This window comes from Pteronotus mesoamericanus, unplaced genomic scaffold (genome assembly GCF_021234165.1).
Source record: "Pteronotus mesoamericanus isolate MK-2021 breed Mesoamerican mustached bat unplaced genomic scaffold, CSHL_Meso_final contig_173, whole genome shotgun sequence".
In the NCBI taxonomy this organism is placed as follows: domain Eukaryota; kingdom Metazoa; phylum Chordata; class Mammalia; order Chiroptera; family Mormoopidae; genus Pteronotus; species Pteronotus mesoamericanus.
In genome coordinates this window covers 1,529,212-1,555,755 of record NW_026555072.1, presented here as the reverse complement: position 1 = coordinate 1,555,755, position 26,544 = coordinate 1,529,212, and the positions used below count along the sequence as shown (strand labels likewise).

The 26,544-nt window shown below is 49.9% G+C and overlaps 1 protein-coding gene across 1 annotated transcript; it reads right to left on the bottom strand.

Annotated features, from left to right (window-relative positions):
• Positions 1-25: 25 nt before the first annotated feature.
• CACNA1F (calcium voltage-gated channel subunit alpha1 F) lies at positions 26-24,756 on the bottom strand. Its single transcript, XM_054566315.1, is given in 48 exon segments — positions 26-256; positions 534-731; positions 1,106-1,218; positions 1,328-1,455; positions 1,572-1,679; positions 2,564-2,733; positions 2,990-3,097; positions 3,343-3,473; positions 3,648-3,749; positions 4,220-4,322; positions 4,513-4,609; positions 4,907-5,034; positions 5,273-5,432; positions 5,832-5,923; positions 6,192-6,257; positions 6,611-6,739; positions 6,949-6,969; positions 7,802-7,885; positions 8,129-8,239; positions 9,524-9,682; positions 9,780-9,981; positions 10,718-10,864; positions 11,996-12,048; positions 12,135-12,242; positions 12,658-12,745; positions 12,828-12,934; positions 13,036-13,095; positions 13,548-13,677; positions 13,857-14,013; positions 14,486-14,537; positions 14,722-14,767; positions 15,684-15,765; positions 15,890-16,010; positions 16,103-16,310; positions 17,244-17,469; positions 18,361-18,521; positions 18,638-18,664; positions 18,822-18,915; positions 19,029-19,121; positions 19,394-19,584; positions 20,395-20,498; positions 20,609-20,805; positions 21,425-21,577; positions 21,678-21,820; positions 22,073-22,212; positions 22,426-22,531; positions 22,909-22,926; positions 24,695-24,756. Coding segments are annotated over 48 exon segments (5,715 nt in total).
• Between the last annotated feature and the right edge of the window lie 1,788 nt (positions 24,757-26,544).

Sequence of the window (26,544 nt, the reverse complement as noted above, 5' to 3'; positions counted from 1 at the left end):
TGAGCAGTAAGGTGGGTGTGGGAATTCAGACGGCATAGACACAGGCCATCTCTTCTCCCAGATCCTCTTCATCACAGCAGGAGAGGATGGACTCCTCGTCACTATAAAGTGAGCTGGTACCCTGTGCCAGCAGGTCACTGGCAGCACTGTCCATCTCGTCCAGTGTCAGGCGACATGCATCTGCAATCTCCTGCTTGGCCAGGGCCACGAAACGTGGGTCTCGGGCAAAGAGGCCCAGGCCCTCGGAGATGAGCACCTAGGGGCACAGATAGGATCAAAGTTGATAGAGGGCACAGCATGGAGCCGAAGCAGCATGCACAGAGAGATCAGTGTGGGTAAATGATGTACCCAACAGGATGTGCGGGGAAGCCTAGGGGACAGTGGCACACACGTCATGCAGAGCAGAAGTCGCAGAGCAAAGGGAGAACTGCGTGCACAGCACAGAGACTAGGGACCTTTTTTCCCTCCTTCCCAAAATCTTCCCTCCTCTCCTCCTCACCCATCCCTCTTGCCCCTGTCCTTTCTGGACTCACAGCTTCCACCAGGCTGTCAGCACTGCCCCTCTTGGTATGGCTGGGGTCCGAGTGGGTTCCAGGCATGTGCAGACAGGTGAAGGTGCAAAGTGACCCGCTGGATTTGCCGAGGTATCCCTCCCGTGCTGCACCCTCTTCCACTAATAACAGTGGGGCATACAGGAGCCGACCCCGCTGAGGAGGGGTTGCCCAGGAACCCTGGACCAGAATAAACAGCAGAGAGACAATAATTGGTGGGTGGAGAGTGAGGATATAAGACTTATTTCTGTGCCTACTTCTTAACCCCCAAACACAGAAGGAGTAAAAATGAATGTATATAAATTAACCTTGAGTTTATTTAAGAGCATAGAAGACCTGGGTTTAAATCTCAGCTCTGCTGCTTACTAGCTGTGTGATCTTGGGTAAGCTTCTCTGGGCTTCTGTTTCCTCATCTGTTAACTGGTGCTAATAACAGTGCCCACCTCACAGGTACAGTGAGGGATCTGTGAATTCATATGTGCCTTGCTCTTCAGAAGGGCTTGACATGTAGTGGGTCTGATAAATTCAAACTGTGCTGCTCCCACCCACCTCACCTGTGCCCTGCTGGGCCCTGAGTTGGGTCCACGATGATAGGTGCCTGGGATGGGTAAATCTTCACAACTTCCCTGGTGCCGCAGACACTGGATGGTGAAGGAGGGCTTCTGACCTGAGAGTGGGGGTGTAGGGGACGCCCAGGAGAAAAGAAGAATGTCAGCACGTGCCAAGACCTCTGCCCTGCTGCTTTGGGGGCACCTAGGACCCACGCATGCTCTCACCTGCAGGTGTCGAGGGTAGCTGACGGCGGCGTGGTAACTGGTGCCTATCCATGTATCTCTGGCGTCTGTGAGAAGGCAGAAGGATGGGCCGCAGGGGAGTCCCAGCCTGCTCATTTAAGTAGGAGATCCTGTATGGGACGGAGAGAGGGCTGTGGGTGAGCTCAGGCCTAGGAATGGGCGATGGGGTGCCATCAATCCTGCCCTCCCGCACATGGGTTCATCCTACGTGTCATGGCTAGAGTACTGGCCCGGGACTTCCTCTTCCTCATACTGTTTCTCCTGTCCTTCAGATTCTTTGGGTTGAAAACTTCCTTCTTCTGGAATGGTGAAAATGAGAGCCCCAGAACTTCTCCTGGGGGAAGTGAGGCAAGTTAGGTAGATCAGATTCCCAAATATGTGGTCCTGGGTCTCTGATTCCCTCTCATGCTATGCTCCCTCACTTACAGAAACACCAGACTTCTATTTTTTTTAATTGGGAGAAAATTCACATAACATAAAATTAACCTGTCCTTCTAAAGTGAACATGAGCTTTCTTTAAGAGATGTCTTTCTCATTGGAAAGACTCAATGTTTAAAAAAAAAAAAATCAAAGTTGGTCTGCTAAAGAGACAACTTCAACACAATAATTGGGAGTGTGTTGGGGTATAAAAGCCAGATGTGACCTCATTTTATTCTTCCATTATCCCCAGGAGATGAGGTGCTATTATTTTTAAAAATATTTTGTTTATTTATTTTTAGAGAGGGGAGAGAGAGATAGAGAGGGAGAGAAACATTGATGTGTGAGAGAAACATTGATTGGTTGCCTCTAGCCTGCCCCCATCTGGGGGCCTGGCCCTTAACCCAGGCGTGTGCCCTGACCGGGAATCGAACTGGCAACCTTTTGGTCCTCAGGTCGGTGCTCAGTCCACTGAGCCATATCAGCCAGGATGACGTGCTATTATTATACTCCTTTCACAGGTGAGGAAATTGAGGACCATGAAAACTAAGTGACTAGGCCATTAGCAAATGACAGATTTAGGATTTGCACTTAAACCCATTTAGTTCCACATCATGTGCTTTTTGCATTGCCTTTCTCACAGGAATCTCTTATTAGCCTTTATTCCCACTTGAGCCCTTGAATCCATTCCATCTTTCCCAAATTTCATTGGAAGGCCTCATCCCTATGCCCCCTGAATTATCCCCATATAGTGGCTAGTCCCTCCCTTCCCTCACAATCTTCCCCGACTCCTGACCATACCTCTGGGTATGAGATCCAGCCTGGGGCACACTGGACTGTCTGGAGTTGGGAGTCCCCCCATCATCATCACTGGGTCCAAGGGAGAGTGAATGTGGAAGTTTGTCCACAGTAGGCAGAGACACAGAAATCACGGGGCTCCTATGAGATGTGAGTTGGGAGTCCACTGGGGCCTGTGGGAGTCACAGGACTGGGTGTTACATCCATGTTGTATCCAAGTCACTTGGTCATATAATGTGTCTGCAATGAGCTCCTCAGGGATTGGGCTGAATCTAGGTCTTGCCCTCCATCAGTGGATGGTAAGTACCAAATAAACACTTGTCTATTGCAGCAGAGGGAGTGCTTCTCCTTAGCGGCAGTGTGGAAGTCACTCAGGGGCTTGAGGGAGTACTTTACAATTCTGGGGTAATGGAAACTTGTTGTTCTCACTTGGTATGTTTCTGGGTCCTTCTCATCTTCCTCCTCCTCCTCATCTGTGTCACAGGTGAGGGCCTGCCGGATCTCAGGACCCAAGTCCTGTAGGCTTCTCAGACCAGCCTGTGAGCAAGGAAAAATAGGGAAGCAGGACAGCTTAGGGTATAAACTCCCCCTTTATTGAGCCTGCTTCCCATGCAGGAGTGGGGGGTGGAGGAAGGAGCCCCTCAGCCACCCCTGACCCTGTGTGGGTTTTTGGGCCTCAGTTTCCTCATCTGTGACATGGGCTCCATGAGATCAAGAGAGCAGTTAGTCTCTGCCACAGTGCTCCCGCATACTCCCACCCACCCAGACTCCGCTCTGAAGACCTGAAGGGCAGAGGAGGTGCTTGCGGGGAGCTCGGCCCCTAGTAGCCCCTTTTCTTTCCTCCTCCGGAATTTGCGGAAATAGTCCTGGATCAGAAATGTGGCATAGAATTTGCCCACGGTGACCTCTTCTTCTGAGGGCAAGGAAGAGGAGGCAAGGTCACTTAGGGGTTCTCTGATCCTCCCATCCTACCCACAGCATGGACTTCCCTTTGCTGCCCCCACCCCAGCCAGTACTGGTTTTGTGTTGGTGAGCAATCATCTAACATTCAGAGGTCAGCTCAAGATTTGGGGTGGGGATGGCTAACCGTCAGCAGGGGGGATGACCTCATCTAGTAGCTTCTGCTTCACACGCTTCCAGATCTTTTTAATGACAATCCGCAGCTCCTGATTGGCTTGCTCCAGGTTCCCTGTACCGTGCATGAGCCAATAGGAAAAGCCCTTCACAGCCACTCTCTCATTGTTGGAGGGGCTTCACAAGCTTCTGCCTCAGTCACCCATTGCCCCCATTGGACAGGTGGGGAAATGGGTCTGGAGAGGCCAAAGTCACTCATTTTGAGGTTTAGAGCTAGGAGTGGGGCCCATCATTCCAGTTTGCTCCCTGCAATCTCCCCAGGGGCCCTCCTACTCCTGATCGCCACCCCCCCCCCCGCTTTCTTTTTTAAAAAAATGTATGTATTTATTTTTAGAGAAAGGGGGAGGGAGGAAGAAAGAGAGAGAGGGAGAGAAACATGAATGTGTGGTTGCTTCTCATGTGCATCCCACTGGGGACCTGGCCTGCAACCCAGGTATGTGCCCTGACTGGGAATCGAACCAGTGGCCCTTCGTTTGCAGGCCAGTGCTCAATCCACTGAGCCACGCCAGCCAGGGAACCTCCCACCTTCTGTCTTGATCTTCAAGGATGTCCGAACCAGAGCAAAGAGTGTGGCATTGAATGTCACCGTCCCATCTGAATTGAGGGGCATGTTCATCGCCACAAGTCTCTGTATATACCAGGGACATAAAACCCACTTTGAGCAAATGCCTAAGACACAGGCACGAATGCCCGGGTGCAGAACCTTTGATAATGCAAACCACCACCCTCCCCTCGTCTAAGGCAAAGTCTCTGCCCACCCCTGCCAGATGATGGACAGCTGTCTCAGAGGCGAGGTGGGAGTGGGCAGGTGCACAGACCTTACAGGCTACTCGGTGTGGGCACAGCTTCCCAAATCCCAGCGGTGGCTGGATGCGTCTCAGCAGGGCAACCACATCCAGGTGCTTGATGCGGCCCCTTGGGCAAGTGGGGGTGGGTGGGAGGCACCACTGAATTGGAGATGGCCCCTCTATCCCTTTCTCAAGGACCCACCAGCTCATCACTACCTCTCCCCACCAACATCCCAGGGCCTGCCAGGGCAGAATTGAAGGGCAGCCATTGGGGAGGGGAAGGCAGAGGACAGGGGCAGCAGGGACCTTGGAGCATCTACTGACTGGGTAATGGGAGGAGTAGGCCAGAGGTTCTGGGCCTGGGAGACTGTATGGGGCAGTGCACTGTTCCCTGGGATATCAGGTATGGGGTTAGAAGGCATACTTGGCCCCAGGGTCATATTCAGACCAGATCCTCTTGAATTCATCGAGGTGATGGGGGCCCAGGATGGACCAATCTCTGGTTAAATAATCAAAGTTGTCCATGATCACAGCCACAAATAGATTTATAATCTGTGGGCCAGTGAGCAGGGAGGTTAGGTGAAGGGCAAAGCAGGGTGTGAAGGGTTGGTGGGAGGCAGAGGGAATCTTATATGGTCACTGGGTCGTGAATTCCTGAACTGATCTTGTTGCCAAGCCAGCCCTTTCACCTACTCTGAAGATCTGGGCTCCCCACCTCATTTGACATCCCCAGACACTTCAGGGTCAGTACTTATGGCACTGGGGGTGGTTATGGGAAAATGGTCCTCACCAGGAAGGCACAGAGCATGAAGAAGCTAATAAAATAGGCGATGGCAAAATTGCTACCACAGGTAAACTCCTCGCCAGGGCTGAAGTCAGACTCAGGGTCACATCGATTCCCAGGAAGGGTGGCAAGCATTATCTCCTGCCATGCCTCACCAGTGGCACACCTGGGGATCACATAGGGACATAATCCTGGAGGGGAGGCTATGAAGTCATGGCAAGTGACATTATGGGGACTGGAGAGGTTAGGAGATGACCCGCTTCCTGTCAGGGGCTACATCTGGCACAAATAACATTTTGACATTTAGAAAGCTGGCATTCCATATTTATGACTGCCATGTTCACATTTTACAGATGGGGCACTGAGGCTTAAGAAGGGGATACATCTTACAGGCAGAAAGAAGATGGCTGAGGCTAGAATGTTCTAAAAGACTCAGATCACGGCCAGAAAAGGTCCCAGGCAATATGGAACCCCATGCTGTTTTGTTATTTCTACAGCGCAGGCAGTCTGGGGCCCACCAGAGCATACTGGGGACTGACATGGTGGGGAGAGGGGTAGATGTCACCTGAACAGAAGCAGCACAGCCTGTGGAAAAGTCTGAAAGTTGTTGTTTCGGTTGATCTGTGTGCCATCCTGAAGAGCTACCTTGCCGAACATCTGTGGGCACAAAGGGACTATGTCAGAGGGGTGAACCCCTGCCCCTCACAGGTTGTCACCCACCTCACAATCTCTAATGCCCAAAGCGTCCTCACAACTCTGACAAGCAGGCGCTGCTGATCTCATTTTACAGACATGTGAACTGACTCAGGGTCATCCAGTGTATCTGTTTGTCTTCTCACCCGCCAACCTCACTTTGGGGCTATTCCTACCCATCCCTCCTCAGCAGAGAAATGCCTGAGGGATGCTCCTTAGGGTCTCCACTCACCTGCATTCCAATGACTGCATAAATGAAGAATATCATTGCAATGAGAAGGGCAACATAGGGCAAGGCCTATGAGGGTGGAGAGGAGGATAAAAACTCAGGTCCAGCCAGAGAATTATAATCCCTAGAATTCACTGCTCCCTTAAGCCTGGACCTACTGAGAAATGTGGTCCATCCCCCAAGGGCCCATGTCATGACTACCAGTATATCCCAGATGTGGATACAGTATTAAATACAACAGAAAAAGGTCAGTGAGGACAAGACATGTTGGGAATTGAGAGCCTAGAAAAGAGAGAAAACTGGAAATGGTAAATTGTAGATGGGTGTGGCACACTAGGAGATATAGTTCTGGGGCTGGTAAAGTGACAGGCTGAGAGGTGTGAACTGGGGTCCAGGGGTGGTCAAAGGGATGGGGTGGCTACCTGGAAAGACTTGATGAATGTCCAGAGCAACGTGCGGATCCCTTCACCCTTACTGAGAAGCTTGACCAGCCGCATGACTCGGAAGAGGCGAAAGAAGGTGATAGAAATGCGGGAACTGTCCTCAGAGCTCTGGGATTGGGGGTGTGATGTATATGCTCAGCCCACATTTTCCCCAGTCACCTCCCTGCATCATGCTTTGGCCCTCCCAGCCTCTAAATCCATCAGAAGTCAGGCTCCAGGGTGGTCAGGGAGCATTTCTAAGGACTATTTAATAAAAAAGGAAGGAAGGGTGGGTGAGGAAAGAAGCAGAAATTCCCTGTTGACAGATGGGGGCCTACCTCACCAAGATGACCACCATTCTGGAGAGAGATATGGCCAAAACAGAGGTGAGAGAGAGATGATGTGATCACAGGCCCAAACAAACAAGGGGAGAATGATGAACAGTTATAGGGGATAATGGATGACACATTCATTAAGTAAGGGGCAATGGGGAAGGTTATGTGGTAGTGGATCAAGAGAGTTGTGGGAAAAGTTGGTAATGAGGGTGAAAGGAGAGGGGAGGATACAGGAGATTACAGAGGAAAGATATTGGAACCGATGGAAGAAATTATGGAGCCAGTTGTTTTATGGAGATGGTGGAGATGAGAGAATCCATGGGGGATCCAACGGAGGAGCAAGTGATGGAGATATGGAACCAGCAGCATTGTCAGTCGAGGTTATAGAACCATGTAATACCCAATGAAGGAGATTATGGAACCAATGTTGCAGTCGGTGGTAATGACAGAGACGTGAAAGACCCAGTGTTGGAGACGATGGAGTCAGTGGAGGAAATGGAGTCAATCAAGGAATCACAAGAGATGATGGAGCCAAAGCAGGAATTGGTGGAGATGATGGAACCCATGGAGAGGGATGTAGAGTCAATGAAGGCAATAATAGAAATAAAAGTCATTTTAGGTGATGGTGGAGACAGAGGATAGGTTGCAAATGGACTGAGGGAGCTGGGGGAGGGGGACTTTAGCTGAACTCAACAGGGACTCAGAAGGGATAGAGCTAGCATGAGGAGCACTGAGTCTCCATGAGTGGAGTGGATGGGAGTGTGAGTCACCTACCCATTTGAAAGTGAGCCCTGAGGTTGAGGTAGGGGAGAGCTTAGTAGGGGAAGAGTAGATTAGTAGAGAGGCCAGTACTCACATTGACTTCAGTGACGGCAATGTCCACTACACTGCCCACCACAATAAGAGTATCAAATGTGTTCCAGGCATCAGCAAAGTAATGCTGTAGGCAGAAGGAAATCAGAGTCTTGTCATCTCGTATCTAGGAAGCTAGGGTAGGGGGCCAGTAGTGGTGGGGGAATTGGGGAGAGACAGCCCAGCTTGGACCACATGATGAGCCTGCATCTGAATCCCTCTCATTCCCTAGTCTCATGATTCCCTTGTTGCAGTCCCCCTGAGAGCTCTGCAAGGAGTTCCACCCCTAAGGAATTCATCCACTGCAGGTGGGTCTAGGGCTGGGGAGCACCTTGGGTTTGAAGGCGATGATTTTGAGCACCATTTCAACAGTAAAAAGGCCAGTGAAGACCATGTTGAGGATGTCCATGGCATAGTTGAAGGGAGCAGTCTGCTCGTAGTGCTGGAGGAGAAAATTAGGTGTGGGGGCAGAGCCTGAAGCAGATATCTCCCCCATCCCTAACCAAATGTTCTCTGATTAGAAGCGAGATCAGTCTGGGGATGTGGTAGCACTATAGGCTGGCCAAACCCCTCACACTATCTGTTCCCCACTATGGATATTGGGGGAGACTTTTTTTTTAATCTGTCAAATACAGTTGGCATTCAATATTATTTTATATTAGTTTCAGGTGTATAGTATAGTGGTTAGACATCTATATAATTTACAAAGTGATCCCCTTGATAAGTCTAGTACCCAGAAGACACCATGCATATTTATTACAATAGTACTGACTGTATTCCCTATGCTGGACTTTACATCCCTGTGACTGTTTTGTAATTGCCAATTTGTAACTAGCTTCCTATCTCCCTCCATATTGTAACTATCAGTTTGTTCTCTGTATTTATGGGTCTGTTTCTGTTTTGTTTATTTGTTTTTTTGCTTTTTAGATTCCACATATAAGTAAAATCATATGTTATTTGTCTTTCTCTGTCTGACTTATTTCACTTAGCATAATACCCTCTATGTTCATCCATATTGTAGCAAATGGTAAGATTTCATTTTTTTTTTTTTATGGAAAGCCCAAACTCTTGATTTTCTAGCTTTCCTTGCAGCTACTTCTGATTGAGATAGAAACATAAGTCTGCTGTTGTTTGGGTGGCTTCCCTGAAAAATATTTTTGCTTTGCAATAAAAGGGTCAAATGAAGAAGATCTTCTGGTGCAAACTTCCTTCCTTTTTTCTCCTCCGAATGTAGTGTTAATGCCGGGAGCTGTTGAAGCCATCTTGTGACTATGAAGCAACAGTCATGAGAATGAAAGTCAACTCACTAAGAATGGTGGAACAGAAAGATAGAGCCCGGGTTTTTGATGGGCAATGAGCAAAATAGCCTACCTCTACACTTCATGTTATGTGAGGTAACTACCATATTTCATTGACTTTAGGATACACATCTTCTCACATTTTAGAATCTCTGAAATTGGGGTGCACATCACAATCAATGGCAATTTACAATCGCCATCTTCCATTTCTTTTTCACATTCTTAGATTTTTGAAGTCAGGATGCAACTTACAATTAGTGGTCTTAAATTTGAAGAAATGTGGCAAATATCTTTATAGCTTAAGTCTCTGTCAGTTTGCGGAGAGGGAGGGGGTTCTTACTTGCAGCCTAAAGCATTTCTAATGGTTCCCAAAGGATTGTGTGGATAGAATAGAATGTCTGGCAGGGGTCAGGGTAGGGAGCTCAGACCTGCATGGCTAGAGCAACCGTGTTGAGCAGGATGAGCAGGAACATGAGGTACTCGAAGGTAGCAGAGTTCACAGTGGCCCACACACGATACTGATGTGGGTTCTTGGGGATGTAGCGGCGGAGTGGCTGGGCCTTGAGGGCATATTCCACGCACTGGCGCTGCATATGGGTGCAGGGCATTAGTGAGCAGTGGGGTTCTGAGGCAAGAAGGTATATGCAGGGGGTTGGTGGTGATGGACCAGGGGTCAAAAGTCACCTGATTCTTGTCCAGCTCACAGTTTTGGTATTCCTGCTCACCCTGGGCACGGAAGGTGATGATGACGAAGCCCACAAAGATGTTCATCATGAAGAATGCAATGATGATGATATAGACAATGAAGAACACTGAGATCTCTACGTGGTAATTATAGATGGGACCCTGGTCTTCTGAATGTGCATCTATGGCCTTGTATAGGAGCCTGGGGATCCAGCAGAGGCAGGTGAGAGGTTACCCCAGGCCCCTCAGACCTGCCCCAGACCACTTATTATAGACACACCAGAATTTCCTGCTTGTCACCCCAAAGATCCCTAAATCCCTTGACCTAATCACCTGGGACGTCCACAAATGCCACCAAGAGAGCTCCACTAGACCCTCAAACACCCCCAGATCCCTTATGCTCCCACAGATCCACACGTTCCCTTCTCCATCCACTTGGAGATTCCCGTGCAGTTTCCCAGAACTCCCATATCAGCCCCCCAAAATCTTTAAACCCCCATCCCATCAACTTGAATTCCCTTTTCCATACCGCCGGAGATCTCCAACTGCTACCCAAAGAGTTGTGCAGCTCTCTGGAAACTTCTGAATCCCCCGCTCTATCTCCTCTGAGACCTCCAACCAGTCTCCTCAGGCATATACCTTGTCCCCCTCTTAAATCTTACTTAGTACTCTCTATATTTCCACCTAGTCCCTCAGAGACCTTTACCCAATTCTTGGAGATCCCACCCACCCAGGTTCCCAAAGCACCCCAACCAGCTACTGGAAGACCCACACTCAGTCTTCTGACATGCCCACCAGTCCCCAGAAAACCCTATCCAGTCTCAAGGGATCTTTATCACGTTTGAAGATACCCTCCCACCCATCCTCAGCAGATTCTAAGCCAGTCCTCTAGAGACTCCTTCCCTGTTCCCTTCCCATCCTGGGGCCCTGTCCCTCACGCAGGCCAGCCTTCGAAGGTGGAGACAGTGAACAGAGCCATCATGGCTGAAAGGACATTGTCAAAGTTGAAATCGCTGTTGACCCAGAGCCGCTCTCGGACCAGGGACCGTGACACATCTCCATCAGGATAGACCAGGAAGGAGCCCCTGTGGATGTTGCAGACAGTCTAGGTTGGTGAGGAGGGGTGGGGAGATGTGGAAAGGGGACTGGGGTCTCTGGCATGGAGGCAGCAGGACATAGTGGTGGAGCTGAATAGCCTGGGTTCAAATCCTGCCCCTCCATTTACTGGTTGGGTGACCTTAGGCATTTAACCTCTCTGTTCCTCAGTTTTCCCCATCCATGAAATAAGATTAATAGTAACGTATTTCCTGGCTTGTTACAAGGATTAAGCTAATTAATGAAAATAATGTGTGGCACATAGTTGGCACCACATACAGGGGTGGGCAAGAGTAGGTTTGCAGATGTGAGTACATGAAACAGAGTTTATCCTTGTATTATTATTTATTAATTATTGTATTAATTATTTATATTACAACTGTAAGCCTACTTTTGCCCATTCTTGTATGTTAGCTCTCATCACCATTATGATCATTATTATTGGTACCCAGAAAAAAGTAATACAAATAATAGTCAACTTGATCAGCACTAAGTCTATCCTAGGCATGGTGCTAGGTTTTATACATAATAACTTTATGTTGTAGCACACTCTCTGTGTAGTAATTCATTTACTTCTCACAGAAAAGTCTTGTGAGAGTCACATTTTTAAAATCCCCATTCTTTAGTTGAGGAAAATCAGACTCAACAAGGTTAAGAAATATAAGAAATTACAAGGTTAAGAAGTCTTATGGGATGGATTTGAACCAAGAATGACTTCAAAGCCCATACTTGTCACCACTACCCTCCACAGGAGTCTCAAGATGGAAGTTGAGAATTGGGTAGTCCATGGCAGGAGCGGGTGTTTGGGGATGGCTGGGACGTCCAGAGCGGAATGTAGGTAACTCTGGGGAATATGGAGAAGGTTTTGGAGAAGGTATTGGGGAGCTCTTAGGGTATGTTGAGATCTGAGGGCCTTTGCCGTTATTGGGAGAGTTCTGGTGGTGTATTTTGGAGCCTTGGGGAGTTTTGAGAGTCTCGGAAGCCTTGATAAAATCTGGGGTGTCTCTGAAGTTCTTGGGAGGAAGCTCTAGGGGCTTCAGGGGGCTTGGTGACCTCTAGGGGCTTCTTTGGCCTTTGGGAGGGGTACTGAGCCCCATGAGGGCATGGTCTCAGCCACTCACTTGCATTCTTGGGGGGTGTGTTTGGCCTCATCAGTGCAACTGTAGAATTTCCCCTGTAGGGAGGATATTTGTCAAGCTGGTGTGCACTTCACCCCTGCCCTCACCCGTGCCTGGGCCTCCCTCCAGTGTTCCTTCCCACCTTGAAGAGCTGCACACCAATGCAGGCAAACATGAATTGCAGGAGTGTGGTTACAATCATGATATTCCCGATGGTCCGGATGGCCACGAACACACACTGCACCACGTGCTGCAGGTACCCACAAATATGGCTAATGGACACCACAGGTCACAGCAGCCGTGGGGCAGGGACTCTGGGCATGGGTGGGGCTGAAGGACTTGGGTCAGGAACATGCGGTTGTGGGTCAGCGATGTGTAGTCAGGAACATGTGTTCAAGGGGCAGTGATGTAGGTCAGGGATGTCTGGGCACCAACCAGGAAGAAGTGTTTGCTGGGTAGGGATGTGTGGCCATGTGCCAGGGACTCAGATTAGAAAAATGTGGCAACTGGTTAAGGAACATGGATCAAGGCATATGGCCAGTGGTGAGGCATGAGCAGTTACATGTAGTCATGCATCAATGTAAATGGTCAATCTGATCAGTGATTCTGGCGCTACGAGCAGGGCAAGGTCTGGGTCCTGTGGGTTTGTGTGGGGTGGGGGTAACCTTAAGTCCTTTGGCCCGGTTGATGGCTCGAAGGGGCCGAAGTACTCGGAGTACTCGCAGAATCTTCACTACTGAGATGGCACTGGAGCTGGGGAGAGAGCAGTCCTCAGGTCCTGGTTAGGGCCTGGCCTCAGGTCTCAGAGGAGTGGGGTGGGCAAAGAGTCACTTACTGGATGCCAAAAGAGATGAGGGACACACTGACCACCAGCAGATCCAACAGATTGAACCAACTACGGCAAAAGGAGCCTTGGTGCAGGAAGGCTCCAAACACTGTCATCTGGGGGTAAGAGGTCATCAGGCTAGACCCCAGATTTGGGGGTCGAATGGGTAGGAGGGGGTTGGGGCAACTTGGGGTATGATTGGGGGCCCATTAGTTACCTTTAGTAGAATCTCCACAGCGAAAATGGAGGTGAAAGCATAATCGAAGTACCCCAGAATCTGGGAAATGAGAAAGAGGGAAGTCACTGAGTCATGGCTGAGGGGTATCCTAGGGGTGTGTGTGTGCACGCATGTGCGCGCACACGTATATCTCTATGTAAGCATTGCTGTCCCTCCCTCTCTCTCCCTTTCCCTCCCTCATGATCATCAAGAACTCCTCCACAAGGCAAAAGTGTTGGCTATCAGAAAGACCAGGGTTCAAATTTGGGCTTCTCTGACTCTACCCAGCTACTTGGGTGCCCTCGGCCTGTTCAACCTCTTTGAGCACAGCTTCCTCTTCAGCTGAGTACTGATCTCTTCCCTGGCACTTTTGCAAGTGTGCTGCACACACAGTAAAGGTTGACATTATTGCCACTTTTTTTCTGCCCAGATGGGAGTCTTCTCCCTGTCTCTACCCTGGCCCCGGCTTGTGCCCACTAAGACATTCCTGGGAGTGCTCCCCAAAGGCTCACGTGGTTGCGAAAGGAGTGGGCTCGGATGGGGTCCTCAGCGGCCAGGGACACACTGCTGAGGATGATGAATACCAGGATAAGATTGGTGAAGACGTGATGGTGGATGAGGGTGTGGCAGGCCTTCCTCAGTCTGGTGAGTGGGGAATGGGCCATGGTCAGAATCCAGGACCACAGAGTTGATCAGGACAGCCCAAGGGATACAGTTCAGGCCTGTTCTATCAGGCTGTGCAACCTGCCCGGCTGAACTTCGGCTGCTCCCCGGTCTGCCACCTGCCACAGTCCCTCCTCCCCCTAACCCCCAGCACTCACGGGTTGGTTTGGCTGAGGCAGAAGAAGGCACTGCCCTCAGGGATGGGCACCACCTTCTCCTTGGGTACAACTTCCTGTAGGAGTTCCACACGCCCTGCACCCCCTTCCTCGTCTTCTTCTTCTTCTTCATCCTGCTCCTCCTCCTCTTCCTCCACCTCTTCTGGTACCAGAAGATCAAAAGAGAGAGAATTAATTGAGAAAATATATGTAAAGCACCTAGAGCAGTGCTCGTTACATGGTAAATTCTTTCTACCTCTCTGCCAGAATGTCAGCTCCTCAGAGAAGGGATTTTAGTTTGTTTGGTTCATTGTTGCATCCCCAGCGATTAGAACAGTGCCTGGGACACAGTAAGAGCTCAGTAAATGTGTGTTGAATAAATACTGCCATCCTCGCAGTCGTATACATGCTATTATAAAATAAAGGCTGAGAAGTTCTGTGGTAAAACAAAACATCTGCTAATCTTTAATCTCAGTGTCCCAAATGTTGGTGGCCACACACTAAACCCACTGTTTTTGAGATGATCTTGGAAAAGGCTGCTCTCCAAATGGGAGGATCTCAAGGGTCAAGAGCTCTGCTTAGGTGTCGTCCCTAGGGTCCCACACCTCCTCCAACTGGCCCTGGTCACTTGCCTGCTTCTTCATTCTTTGCACCCTCCTCTTTCTCATTCTCCTCACCAGGCACCTGGGGACATGAAGATGGGGGTATTGATGGTGGGAGAGACATCAGGAGATGGACACAAGGGAGGTACGGAAGGGATTAATAAAGAAGGACTGAATAGGCAGAGGCTGGCAGTTAAAAACACAAACATATAGATAGGTATTGCTGGTAGTATGAGGTGTAGACAGTGTCCAGGTTTCTAACTCACCAAAGCTCCATTCTCCTGTGAGCATTTCCCTTCAGTGCTCTTCTCCCTGTGTGAGGGAATGGGGAGGGGGAAGTGACTGCTAAGGATCGCAGCAGATGGGTAAGGCTGAGGGGGGTGGGCACTGTAGTCAGAACAGACCTTTCTTAGACCCCACAGAAGTTCCATGAGTGTCCTTGTCTCCACAATCTGTTCTCACGGTAGCCAGAAGGATCCTGTTAAATCCTGAGTCTGGCACATCCCTCCTCTGCTCACACCTCTCCCATGGCTCCCATTCATTCAAGCAAAAAGCAAAGACCAAAGTCTTCACTGTGGCCCAGAATACTCTCAATCTGGCCTCTCTGTTCCCTCACCTGAGCTCACCTCCTACCATTCTCCCCTTTGCTCGTTCCACTTCAGACTCACCGGTCTCTCTGATGTTTCTTTTTGAATGTACTAAGAATATCATCATCTCTGGACCTCTGGATTTGCTGTCCCCTTGCCTTGAACATTCTTCCTCCAGATAGTTGCATAGCTCAGTCCCTCACTTTATTCAGCTCTCTCTGTTCAACTGTCACCTCCACATAGAGCCCTTCCTTGACTACCCTAACCAAAATAGCAATCTTTATTTCTCTCTGTTCTTTTATTTTACTTCTCTTTGTTACATATTATTTACATATATTTAAAGTATACTATGTATTCATTTGTTTGTGCTTTGCTTGCTGTCCCGAACTCGAATGTCTGTTCTATGAAGGAGAGAATTCTGTCTACCTTGACCCCTGCTGTTTCCTCAGAATCTAGAACAGGACCTGGCACAAAGTAGGTGCTCAATAAATGCATGTTGAATGAACAAGGACTGGCAGGTTGGGTCTGGGGGTGGGGATTGCCAGGGTGACTGAGGCATCTTTGGTAGTATGGGATTTGTCTGGGGGTTTCCAGGCAGGGATCTAGGGAGAGACTGTCTTGGGGCTGGAACCAGACATCACCTTCCCTTGCCCTTTGCAGTGCCTGTGTCTCCACTGGCCAGGTTGTCCACGGCAATGGCAAGAAACACGTTCAACAGGATGTCTGGGGTGAGCTTAGGCTGCAAACGATGGAGAAGCAGCCTGCCTGTGCACTGCTCAGGGTTCCCTATCCACTTCCCTCCCCTGCCCTGCCACCACCCAACTCTCCCCCAAGGCTCCAAGGATACAGTTGCCACAGATGAAGAGAATTATGAAATAGACGCACACCAGCATCCCTGGGAAGAAGGGGCCACCGTAAGCCATGATACCGTCATACATGACCATGTTCCAGTCCTCACCCGTCAGGATCTGGGGATGGCAGTTCACTGTGAAGCATTTGGGACCCTCCCTGCACCCTAGGGTGTTCCTGACCCACCCATCCCATGGTTTCCAGACCCCACCTGAAAGACAGTGAGGAGGGCCTGGGGGAAGGTGTCAAAGGTGCTTCGCTTGGTGTTGGTCTGGTCAAAGTTGAACTTGCCCCCAAACAACTGCATGCCAAGGAGGGAGAAGATGATGATAAAGAGGAAGAGGAGAAGCAGCAAGGATGCAATGGATTTCATTGAATTGAGCAGGGATGCCACCAAATTGCTCAGAGATGCCCAGTGCCTGCAGCAGAGATGGAAGGAGCAGGGTTGACATGTCCAGTGGTGAGTCAGGAGCCAGGGCAAGGGTCCAACTAATGATGCATTGGGGTGGACTAGGCTAAAATGACCTTTGGTGTCAGGGTTAGAAGTGATTTTGGAGCTGGGGTGAGGCGAGGATAAGAAGTGAGGGAAAGGTTGAGACTGGGGTTAAGCATTAGAAGAGTAGTGGGAGATGAGGTTAGGATAGAAGGTAAATGGAAATTGATGGAGCTAGAATTGGGTTTTAGGTTGGGACCATGATTGAGGCTGGGATTACAAATTGCAACTGGGGTCGAGGCTGGAGTTAGGGGTTGGGGAGTATTTGGAGTTGTAGATGACTGAGTTGGGGATAAGGTTGGGGTTGAGGGTTGGGACAGAGGAGAGGATGGGGATAAGATTGGGTCTGGGGCTAGGAACAGGGTTGTGGTTGGAGATAGGCTGATGGTTAGGAGTTAAGAATGTGGGGCTTGTGGTTACTGATGGGGATGAGGCTGTGAGTTAAGGATGAGGTTGGAGATGTGGTTGGGATTGGGTGTTGGGGTTGTAAATGGGCTTGTGGATGACAAGTGGTTGGGGGTTGGGCTAGAGATGGTGTTAAAATTGGGGGTTGGGGATGGGGTTTGGGTTGAGCATGAGTATGGAGTTGAGATCAGAGACAGGGGCGAGGTTAAAGAACAGGATTGAAATGCAGTAGACACCTCCCCAGTGAACTTGAATCTTCATGAAGACTCTTGTGTCTGCTTTGATTTCCTGGTGTTTCTCTAGGGCCTGGAAAGATGCCTGGCACACAGTAGGCACTCCATAGATATTTACAAATTAAATGGTGATATGGATAAAGTTATCATTGGAGCTGGGGTGGGGACTGTTGGAGCTGTGTTTGGGGCTCCAGTTCTCCTCCCTACACACAGACACACACCTGGTGACCTTAAAGATCCTGAGGAGTCGCACACATCGGAGCACTGAGATGCCCAGGGGCTGCATGGCTCCCACTTCCACCAGTGTGGTCTCCAGGATGCCCCCACAGACCACAAAGCAGTCAAAGCGGTTGAAGAAGGAGGAAACATAGGCGGAGGGGCCCAGACCATACAACTTGAGAAGCATCTCCATCGTGAACATACAGAGCAACACCTTGTTAGCATACTCTGTGGGGAGAGGAGGAGGGGTTTCTGTGGTGACATGTGGAAAGGTAGGGTCATGGGTGCGATCTGGGGTAGATGGTATCAGACCAGACACAGGCTGGGGGTGGGATTTGCGTTAGGGATTGGGATGAAATTGTAGGTCAGAGTGGTTGAGGTTTTGAGGGGCTTTGGAGCTGGGGTGAGGGGCAGAGTTGGGCTGGGGTCTCAGTCAGCCTCTGAGTCCAGAAAAGTTCCAATTCAGGGGTAAGAGTTAGAGTTTGGGTTTTAGTTAGGACTCGGGCTGGTTTGAAGATTGACGTTAGAAGTGTGCTCAGCATTAAGGTTGGGGTTGAGATTAAAATGAATACTACTAAGGGCTACCACTCATAAAGTTTTAGTTTCACATGGCCAGACAATGTTATAAGCATTTTCCACTTTAATTTAATCCTCCTACCCACCCCACAAGGTGAATACTATTACTAGCCCCATTTTGTAGATGGGGAAGTTGAAGCACAGAGGGGTTAACTTTGTCCAGTGTGGTGTTAAGAGCCTGGACTCTGGAGCTAAGCTGCCTAGATTTGCCACTCACTAGCTGAGCCCTGGGGTTAGTCACATAACTCTTCAGTACCTTGGTACTCAGCGCTCTGTGCCTTAGTACTTAATTCCCATAAGGTTATGGTGAAAAGAAGGTGAGTTAGTACGGGTAAAGCACTGAGAACAGAGCTCGACATACACAGCAGGTGCTACGTAAGTGTAAGCTACAAGGTGGGATGGGACAGGCTAAGGTTCCTGCATTTACTTGCATGGAAAGCAGTGTCTGGGGGTCTGAGGCACCTGAGGGATCCTGCATTGGAGCTTCTGGGGTGGAGGGAATTGGAGGCTGGGGGAAAGGGCTGGCAGGCTGAGGGGGCACACCCTGGGTCTGGGTGAGCCATATGGGCTGCCCATGGTGCTCTGAGGCGATGGTCAGTGTGTTGAGGAAGACGAGCAGAAGCACAGTCCAGTAACAGGCATTGGACTTCACAGCCCGCCGGCAGCATGCCCTAAGGCTCCGGTTGGCTCGACGGAGGCGGCGGCTGGGAGGAAAGGAGAACCCGCTGGCTGAGATCACTTACCTCAGCCTGCCCTGGGGGACTCAGATGGGGCTCATAACATCATGGAGTCCAGGAGTCACATAACTTCTCCAACTTACCAGACTCTGGTTTTCATGATCTTGTTTCTGCAAAAGAGGGGGATGGGAGGTGGCTGTCACAGGGGTTGAAGGGCTGTTAGCGGCAGGGGTCAGAGGCCAAGGTTGGCAGCTAAAATAAGCACTAGAGTGAGGGCCTGTACTGGGTTTTTGGCTGGGTCAGGGGTCAAGGACTTGGGGTCCTCACAGGCAGTGTGTACAACTGGCCAGAGCCCCCTCTTCCTCTTCCTCATCGCCTGGAGTCTCGGCCATTGAACCGTTGTCACTGGCTGGCAGGCTGGCTGTGGGCAGGGTGGGAACATAGGTCAGCACATGAAGACACCTGGGTTCCACCCTTGGCTTTCTCTTCTGCTTACCCATCCTGCCCCCCTCCCCAACCTGGATGGACCCCCACCATGGCTACTGGTGGAGTGTGTGGAGCGCGTGGAGTGACTGAACCAGCACAGACGTCCATGTCCACTATTGGTCAGATCTTCCAGGTGTGGCCCTGTTGGGATAGGGAGGACAGTTGTGGAGCATAGCCTGAGGTGGGGTTAGGGCTGTGTGTGTGTGTGTGTGTGTGTGTGGCGTGGGTTACTTGGAATCTTTGTTCTGGGTACAGTTGGGAAGGGGATGTGGTTCTGGGTCTGGGTTCTGTATCCTAGGCCACAGTTGAGGGCTGGGCCAAGAGTTGTTGCAGGTGGGGATTGGATCTCAGGAGGGCAGCCCACATTTGATGCCTGCACGGAGCAGGGAATGGGCCAGACTGGGGTTGCCTACGGTGGCCAGCCCTGCCCTCTTCAGCCGCAGAACCAAAGTTGCCATTGGCTGAGGGATCTTCAGTGTCCAGTTCCTCCGCCTGTGTGATCCAGTCCAGGTAGCCCTGCAGGTCCTCCTCTAACTGCTGTTTCTCCCGCAGCTTCTGGAAGTCCCCTCGTGCTTTTGCCTTCTCTCTCTCCTTGGAGAACTCCCTGAAGAAGGAGGATAGAGGGCAAGGTAGAGGAACCACCTTGGCTCCTTCGCCTTCCCCATTGCAGCTACACTGGCCTGTTTGCTGTTCTTTGAATATGCCAAGTACACTCTTGCTTTGGAGCCTTCACACTGTCTGTTCCCTTTGTGTGGGGCACCCTTTCCTCAGATAGACACATGGTTCATTCCCTCATCTTTTTCATATTTTTACTCAGATAACACCTTCTCAAGAAGGCCTGTCCGGACTGTCCCTATTTATAACTGCAAGATCTCCTCACTCCTATTTTTTGGCTTTGCAAACATCTTTTTATTATCCACAATAATACATACTAAAAAAAAGCAAAAAAATTGGTCTCATTAATAAGACCAATTAATGTACCTTCAATTGCACTTTTTGCAAATGTGACGTAAACCCAAAATATACTGTAGATTTGATTAAAATTGATATGCATGTGTTTTCTATCTGTTCTGCCCTCTTGGCCAGAAGCCTTCCCATTCTTATTTTTACCCTTCCTTTCTTTCCATAGCACATTTCCATATAAAACACTACATGCACATTATTTATTGTATATGTTGCTATAGTCTGTCTCCTCCCCCCCCACCCCAGGAAGTAACATCCAGGAAGGCAGGGATTTTTGTCTCTTGTTCGATTCCTAAAGTGGTACTTTGCATACAACAGATGCTCAATGTTGACTGAATGAATGAAGGGCTGTTTCAGATGGGTTTTGAAGGTTGCCTAGGAGTTTGACAGGAATTTAAAAAAAGAGGCAGACGTTGAGGGGCAGGATGAGGGGAGTGTCTAGGCTACTCACCCACTCAGGACACCAAGTACAAGGTTGAGGACGAAGAAGGACCCAAAGATGACGAGACTCACGAAATACACCCAAGGCAGCTCATACCCCATGGCATCTTGCATCTGGGGAGAGAGAGGGCATGCATCCCTCAGGGTATGCAGACACTCCTGCCTGAGCTCAGGGAGGAAAGGCAGGTGCAGCCTACGAACTGTGTGCCTGCCTCCCACCTCACCCAGTAGAGCACGTCGGTCCAGCCTTCCATGGTGACACATTGGAAGACTGTCAGCATGGCGAAGAAGAAGTTGTCGAAGTTAGTGATGCCTCCGTTGGGCCCTGCCCAGCGCCCGCGGCACTCGGTCTGGTTCAGCGTGCACGCACGCCCTGAGCCCGAAGACGTACAGGGCGATGGGTCTTCCTCTGCTTCCACTTCTGTGGGAAGACTGGAGCTCTGGGTTCCGACTTGCCCACCGGCAATAGCAGCCACCCCTGTAGCTCCGCCCACTTGGGGAGTTCAACTCAGGGTCCTGGATATTTCTAAATCAGGGACAGACCTTAGTCCCTGACTCTGCCAGGTCAGGATTCTGAACCAGTGGGGAGCTGAGTCCCTATTGCAGGGATCTGGGGAGTGGGACTGTAAATCTTCGGGTAGAATTTTATAAATAAGAGCGAGGCAATAGCCTGACGGCAGAGTCTTGTGAATTTTGGAGGGTCTCTTTAAAAGGGGGTGGAGACAAGGCAGGGGTTAGGGTCCTTATGGAGGGAGGAGTCTAAGGGGCCAGTCCTGGAGGATGGAGTCTAAGTGCGGGGCAGGGACCCTGCTGGCTGGAGGGTGGAGTCTTGTGATAGGGCGGAGCTATTAGCGAGGGGGGTGGTTGTAGTCTGGGATTGAGGGCGGAGTCTTGAATGTACGGATAGGGCTTGTGCACCGGAGGTAGAGCCTGAGACTGAGGGCGGAGTGTTGTGAATTTGGGTTTCCTTGAGAACAGGGTGGGGCCTAGGAGCCAGTGGAGGGGGCGTATCCTGTCCTGGGAGGGGTGGGTTGGCTGACCAGATCCCAGGAAGTAGCACGTCTTGTGCAAGCGTCCGAGGAACAGCTCGAGTCCGATGATGGCATAAATAATGATGACGAAGAGCACGAGCAGTGCGATGTGTAGAAGCGGCACCAGCGCCTTCATGATGGAATTGAGCACTATGTGCAGGCCTGAGGAGAGCAAGGGCCGGGTGAAGTAGGTGTGGGGTCCATTCAGTTCTCCGCCCGCTCCTCTCCCCTACTTCCAACCCCGGGGGTGCGTTACACTCACTCGGGACCCCAGACACCAGCCTCAGTGGCCGCAACACCCGAAATGCCCGCAACGCCTTCACATCGAAGCCCCCCGACTTCCCCCCGGTATGCGGAGCATCTCCAGGCCGCCTGGGGTCCTGCTCCAGCAGCACGCTGAACAACCTGATGGCGGGGCAAGGGATGAGAAGGGGGCGGGGGTTCAGGCCTTGGCAGCCCCTCCCTTCCCTCCCCTCTCCTCAGGGAAGCACATACCTCTCTAACCAGAAATGCAAATAGACTTAAAATATGTTAATATTCCTTGTTGTGACTGCTGAATGGGGGCAGTTTAAAGCGGTCGCTTCCCTGAGCCCCGAAATCAGCGGGTTTGGGGTGGAAATTTGAACTAGGGTGGGGGTGTTTCCCGCAGACGCGCACCCGACCACGACGATGATGAAATCGAGTAGGTTCCAGCCATTGCGGATGTAGGCGCTTGGATGAAGCACCAGCCCATAGGCCACGATCTTGAGCACGGTCTCCACAGTGAATATCACCAGGAATACGTACTCCACCTGCTCCTGGGGGCGGGGCCGGAGATCGGGGAGTTATCTGGGCTGGGGATTGAGGGTGGCTGGGGTGGGGATAAACGTTGCAGCCGGAACGGAGGTGGGGCTGGGCGGGGGTGAGTCTTCTGGATCAGAGGAGGGCGGGACCTGGCTGGAAGACTGGAGGTTTGGCTCTGCTGGGTCTGTATCTGAGGGCGGGGCGGGGTGGGGCGGAGCAAGCCTCACCAGGTTGTGGTTGGCAGTGTTGGAGTCGTCTTCTGGGAAAGGAATGTAGACCCCCAGGGCCACGCAGTTGGCAAAGATCGTCAGCAGGATGAGGATGTCGAAGGGCCTCAGGTGGACACAGTCAAGGACCCACGCAAAACAGCCTCGGAATCCCCACATTCCCTTGGGGCCCTCCCCACCCAATGCGCACCCTTGATCCCAAGGTGATCAGCCCTGACATTCCCAGCCCTTGCCCTGACCAAGGCCTTGATTCTGACCCCCCTGGAAAACTTAGCCATCCTCAAATCTCGCTGTGATTTAGCCCTGGACTCTTGAACCCCTAGTGACTGACCTTCACTTTTTTCAAATCCCCCTTGAAGCCAGTACCTGATCATTCCTGGTGACCTTAGCCTTCCTCCATTCCAGCCCTGACCTTCCAATCCTTGACTCTAGGTACCCTGGCGACCCTCACCCCTGAGGCCTGCTCCTGGCCTTCCAGGATGCTTCCATTCCACAATGCTGATGCAGGATCGCCGCAGAGGGTTGGCCAGTGTGAGGCAAAAGAGAGCCCGGGGTGAGCGCTGAACACTGGCTGCTGCCACTGTCTTGTGTTTACTGTGCTGAGTCCTTCGCTTAGGGGTCCCCAGGCCTGATGCCTCGCTGATTTCACCCCCTGGTTCTGGAGTCCCAGGTTTCAGCCCCCATTTGGGACCAGGACCTGCCTCATTGGCTGGACTGGGCTCTGGGGTGATGTCTGTGTGGAGAAATCAACTCAGGAGGGACAGGGTATTGGAGCAATCATGGTTGCTTCCTCCCTGATCCCATCCCTCTGTCTGAGGGAGGAGAAAAGAACATGTAAAATTAAGAAAAGTTAGGGGTACCTGAGTTAAGGATTGAGGGGTAAGAGTTAGTGTTGGAATTGATTGGGAGTAGAGTGAGAGTTTATAGGGGAGTGAGGGTGAGATTATGTTTCCAAGTGAAGTAGGGTTTGGTGTTAGACTTGGGAGTAGAGTTTAAATTGGCATGGGGTACCATTAAATTTATAGCTGGAGGCAGATTTAGGGTTAAATTCAACTAGTGGAATTTTAGGTTGGGTTTAAATACAGGTGGGAGTGGAGTGTGCTTGAGTTGTGATTTAGGGTTAGGACAGGGTATTTAAATGAGCTGGGATTAGAATTAGGATCAAAATCGGGGCTAAAGTTAAGTTTGGGTGGGATCTGAGCTTCGCATTGGGTTTCTAGCTAAGGCCATTCTCAATTCCCGTGGCCTTGTTTCAGCTTCTGAGGGGCAGCAGATTGGCCTGGTTAGAACCCCAGCTTTAGCCCTGACCGGCGTGGCTCGGTTGCTTGAATGTTGTCCTGGGTGAGAGGTTGCTGGCTTAATTCGATGTTTCTCTCCCTTTCTTTCTCTCTCCCTTACCTTCTCTCTAAAAATAAGTAAATAAAATCTTTAAAAAAAAGAGCCCCAGCTTCAGAGGAAAGAATTTCTGTGAGTTTAAACCCTGACTTTACCACCTGGTAGTTGTGTGTGGCCTTGACCAAGTTACCTAACCCTCTGAGCATCGATTTCCTGATCTGTATAATTGGAGGATAATAAGAGAACCTACATTATAGGGTTGTTGTGAGGATTAAGTCAATTCAATATCCAGAAGACTGTCTGGCACATAGCAGCTTTCCCATTTTGCAGGTGAGGAAATTGATGTAAAAAGAGAGGTTAACTGATTTGGTGAAGTGGCTGAATTGGGAGCCAAATGCGGGAAGACTCTGACTGCAAGCCCTCACAATATGCCACCACTATTAAATGTATGTTCTCTCTTTCCAATTTCTTTTGCCCTTAAAAATGGATCTGCACTCTTTCCAGAAAGTCAGAGAACCACTCACTCACAGTATTGACATCCGGGGTTGGGGGTTGAGGTTAGGTGACTTTAGAGCTCGTGGTAAGGTCTGTATCCATGTTGGGGTTTGGACTCTAACCGGGGTTTGCCCTCTGGTTGGTTAGTTTTGTGTTAGCATTCAGCTTTGAAATTGGAGAAGCGCGGGCGATAGAACAGGGGTCAGGGCCAGGACTGGGGTCAGGTTTCAGCTGGGAACTACGGCTGTAGATGGGGCCTGGCGGCCATAGGGGAGTGTCTGGATCAGGCTGAGCTTCACGGGTTGGAGGTAAGGCTGCGTTTGGGGCTCGCTGGGATGAGAACAGGGTGATTTTAGTCACCTGGTGGCTCTCCAAGGGTGGGGTCCTAGTGGGCAGTGGGTGAGTCAGAGGGGCCAGGGGTAGAGCAGAGCCTAGGCTTGCTCAAAGGGTCTGCAGGGGTGGAAGGCTGCTCTCACCTTTCCAGCTTTCAGATGCCGACATCCTCCTTTCAAGGTTGAAGTGCCATCTGCAAACAGCCCCTCTCGCTTTACCCAGCTTTGGAGGGATTAAGGCCACAGGGAGGAGCTGTAACAGGGCGGAGCCATAACAAGGGAGGATGAGCAGAGGCAAAGATGAGACATTTGTAGACCAGAGCCTGGCAACAGAAAAGGCACTGACTAAAAAAAAAAATTTTTACAAAATATATATCGGCACAAAGGACATAGGATTAGATCTAACATAATATAAATGTGAGAGTTTCATGCGAAAACTTATCAAATCTTATCAAGTGATTAAAGGGGACCAAAATAAATGGACATATATATTAAATTAACTGATTGAAATAGTCAAAATTGTGAAGATGTCAATTCTTCTCAAAATGATCTAGAGATTTAATGCAATCTCAAAGCCTCAAAAGTTTTTTTCCATGGAATTTGACAAAGTGATTCTAAAATGTATATCGATATACAAAGGGCCTAGGAAAGCCAAAATCCTTTGAAAAAGAACAAGATGACAGGACTTGCCATATCAAATATTGTCTTGTTATAAAGACACAGTAATTAAAAACAGAATAAAGTTCCAAACCTGAGCCCCACATATATTTACTCATGATTTATGATTTATGACATATGTGGCACTACTGAACAGTGGAGACAGGGTGGCCTTTTTAATGAATGATGGTTATATGGATGGCTACTGTGTAATCATTCTTTGGAGTGTATACATATGTATAACATTAGAGCATTTATCGGATGCATGGATACTTAGTAACTACAATTTACATACTCCTTTCTTTATTATGTGTCAGGCACATAGTACAACGTGCTTTACATGAATTAATTCTGTTTTAATCCGATAAAGCAGGCAGAGTAGTCCCCCTCTTACCCATGGGGGTACATTCTAACACCCCCAGTGGATGCCTGAGAGAACAGATAGTACAAAACCCTAGGTATACTATGTTTTTTTCCCCTATGCATACATACTTTTCACTTAAAGGGAACACTTTATGGCTTCTCTTTGGCATATCCGAATTGCCAGGATCACTACTCTTGCACTTTGGGGCCATTATTAGGTAAAATAAGTGTTACTTGAACACAAGCACTGCAATACTGCGACAATGTTTCTGGAAATGAGAAAGCTACTAAGTGACTGATGGGCAGGTAGTGTATACAGCGACAAAGGGGTGATTCACGGGGTTGGGGTTGGGGAGGGGGATGGAGCTGGGTCGCCCAAGATTTCATCGTGCTACTCAGAATGGCGTGCAATTTAAGACTTATGAATTATTTATTTCTGGAATTTTCCACTTAATATTTTCTAATGGCAGTTAATCTTGGGTAACTGAAACAGCAGAAAGCGAAACCATGCTTGGGGGTGGGGAGATTACTGTAGTCCCATTTCACAGATGAAGATACTAAAACAGGGAAGTCATTTAACCTACCCACGATTGCACATCTAACAAGTTGAGCTAAAGACGTGAGCAAAAGAGTTGAGACTGAACCCCAGAACCTGTGTGCTAAAGCCCCTGCCTTTGTACACTTCTGCAATCTAGGAGTTGAACGGCGCCTTAAATGAATGAGTCAAAAAGTCACTCTCTGTCCCACCCTCCCGACACACACACACACACACACGCGCGCGCGCGTACATACACAAGATATATTCCTTGGTGCACTTGGAAGTGCCCACCGGAATGTAGGCGGAAGAACTACAACTCCTAGCAGCCATTGCTCAGTCACGCCTGCGCTCACATCCGCACCAGGAGGCACTGCACTCGCTGTCGAAACTACACTTCCC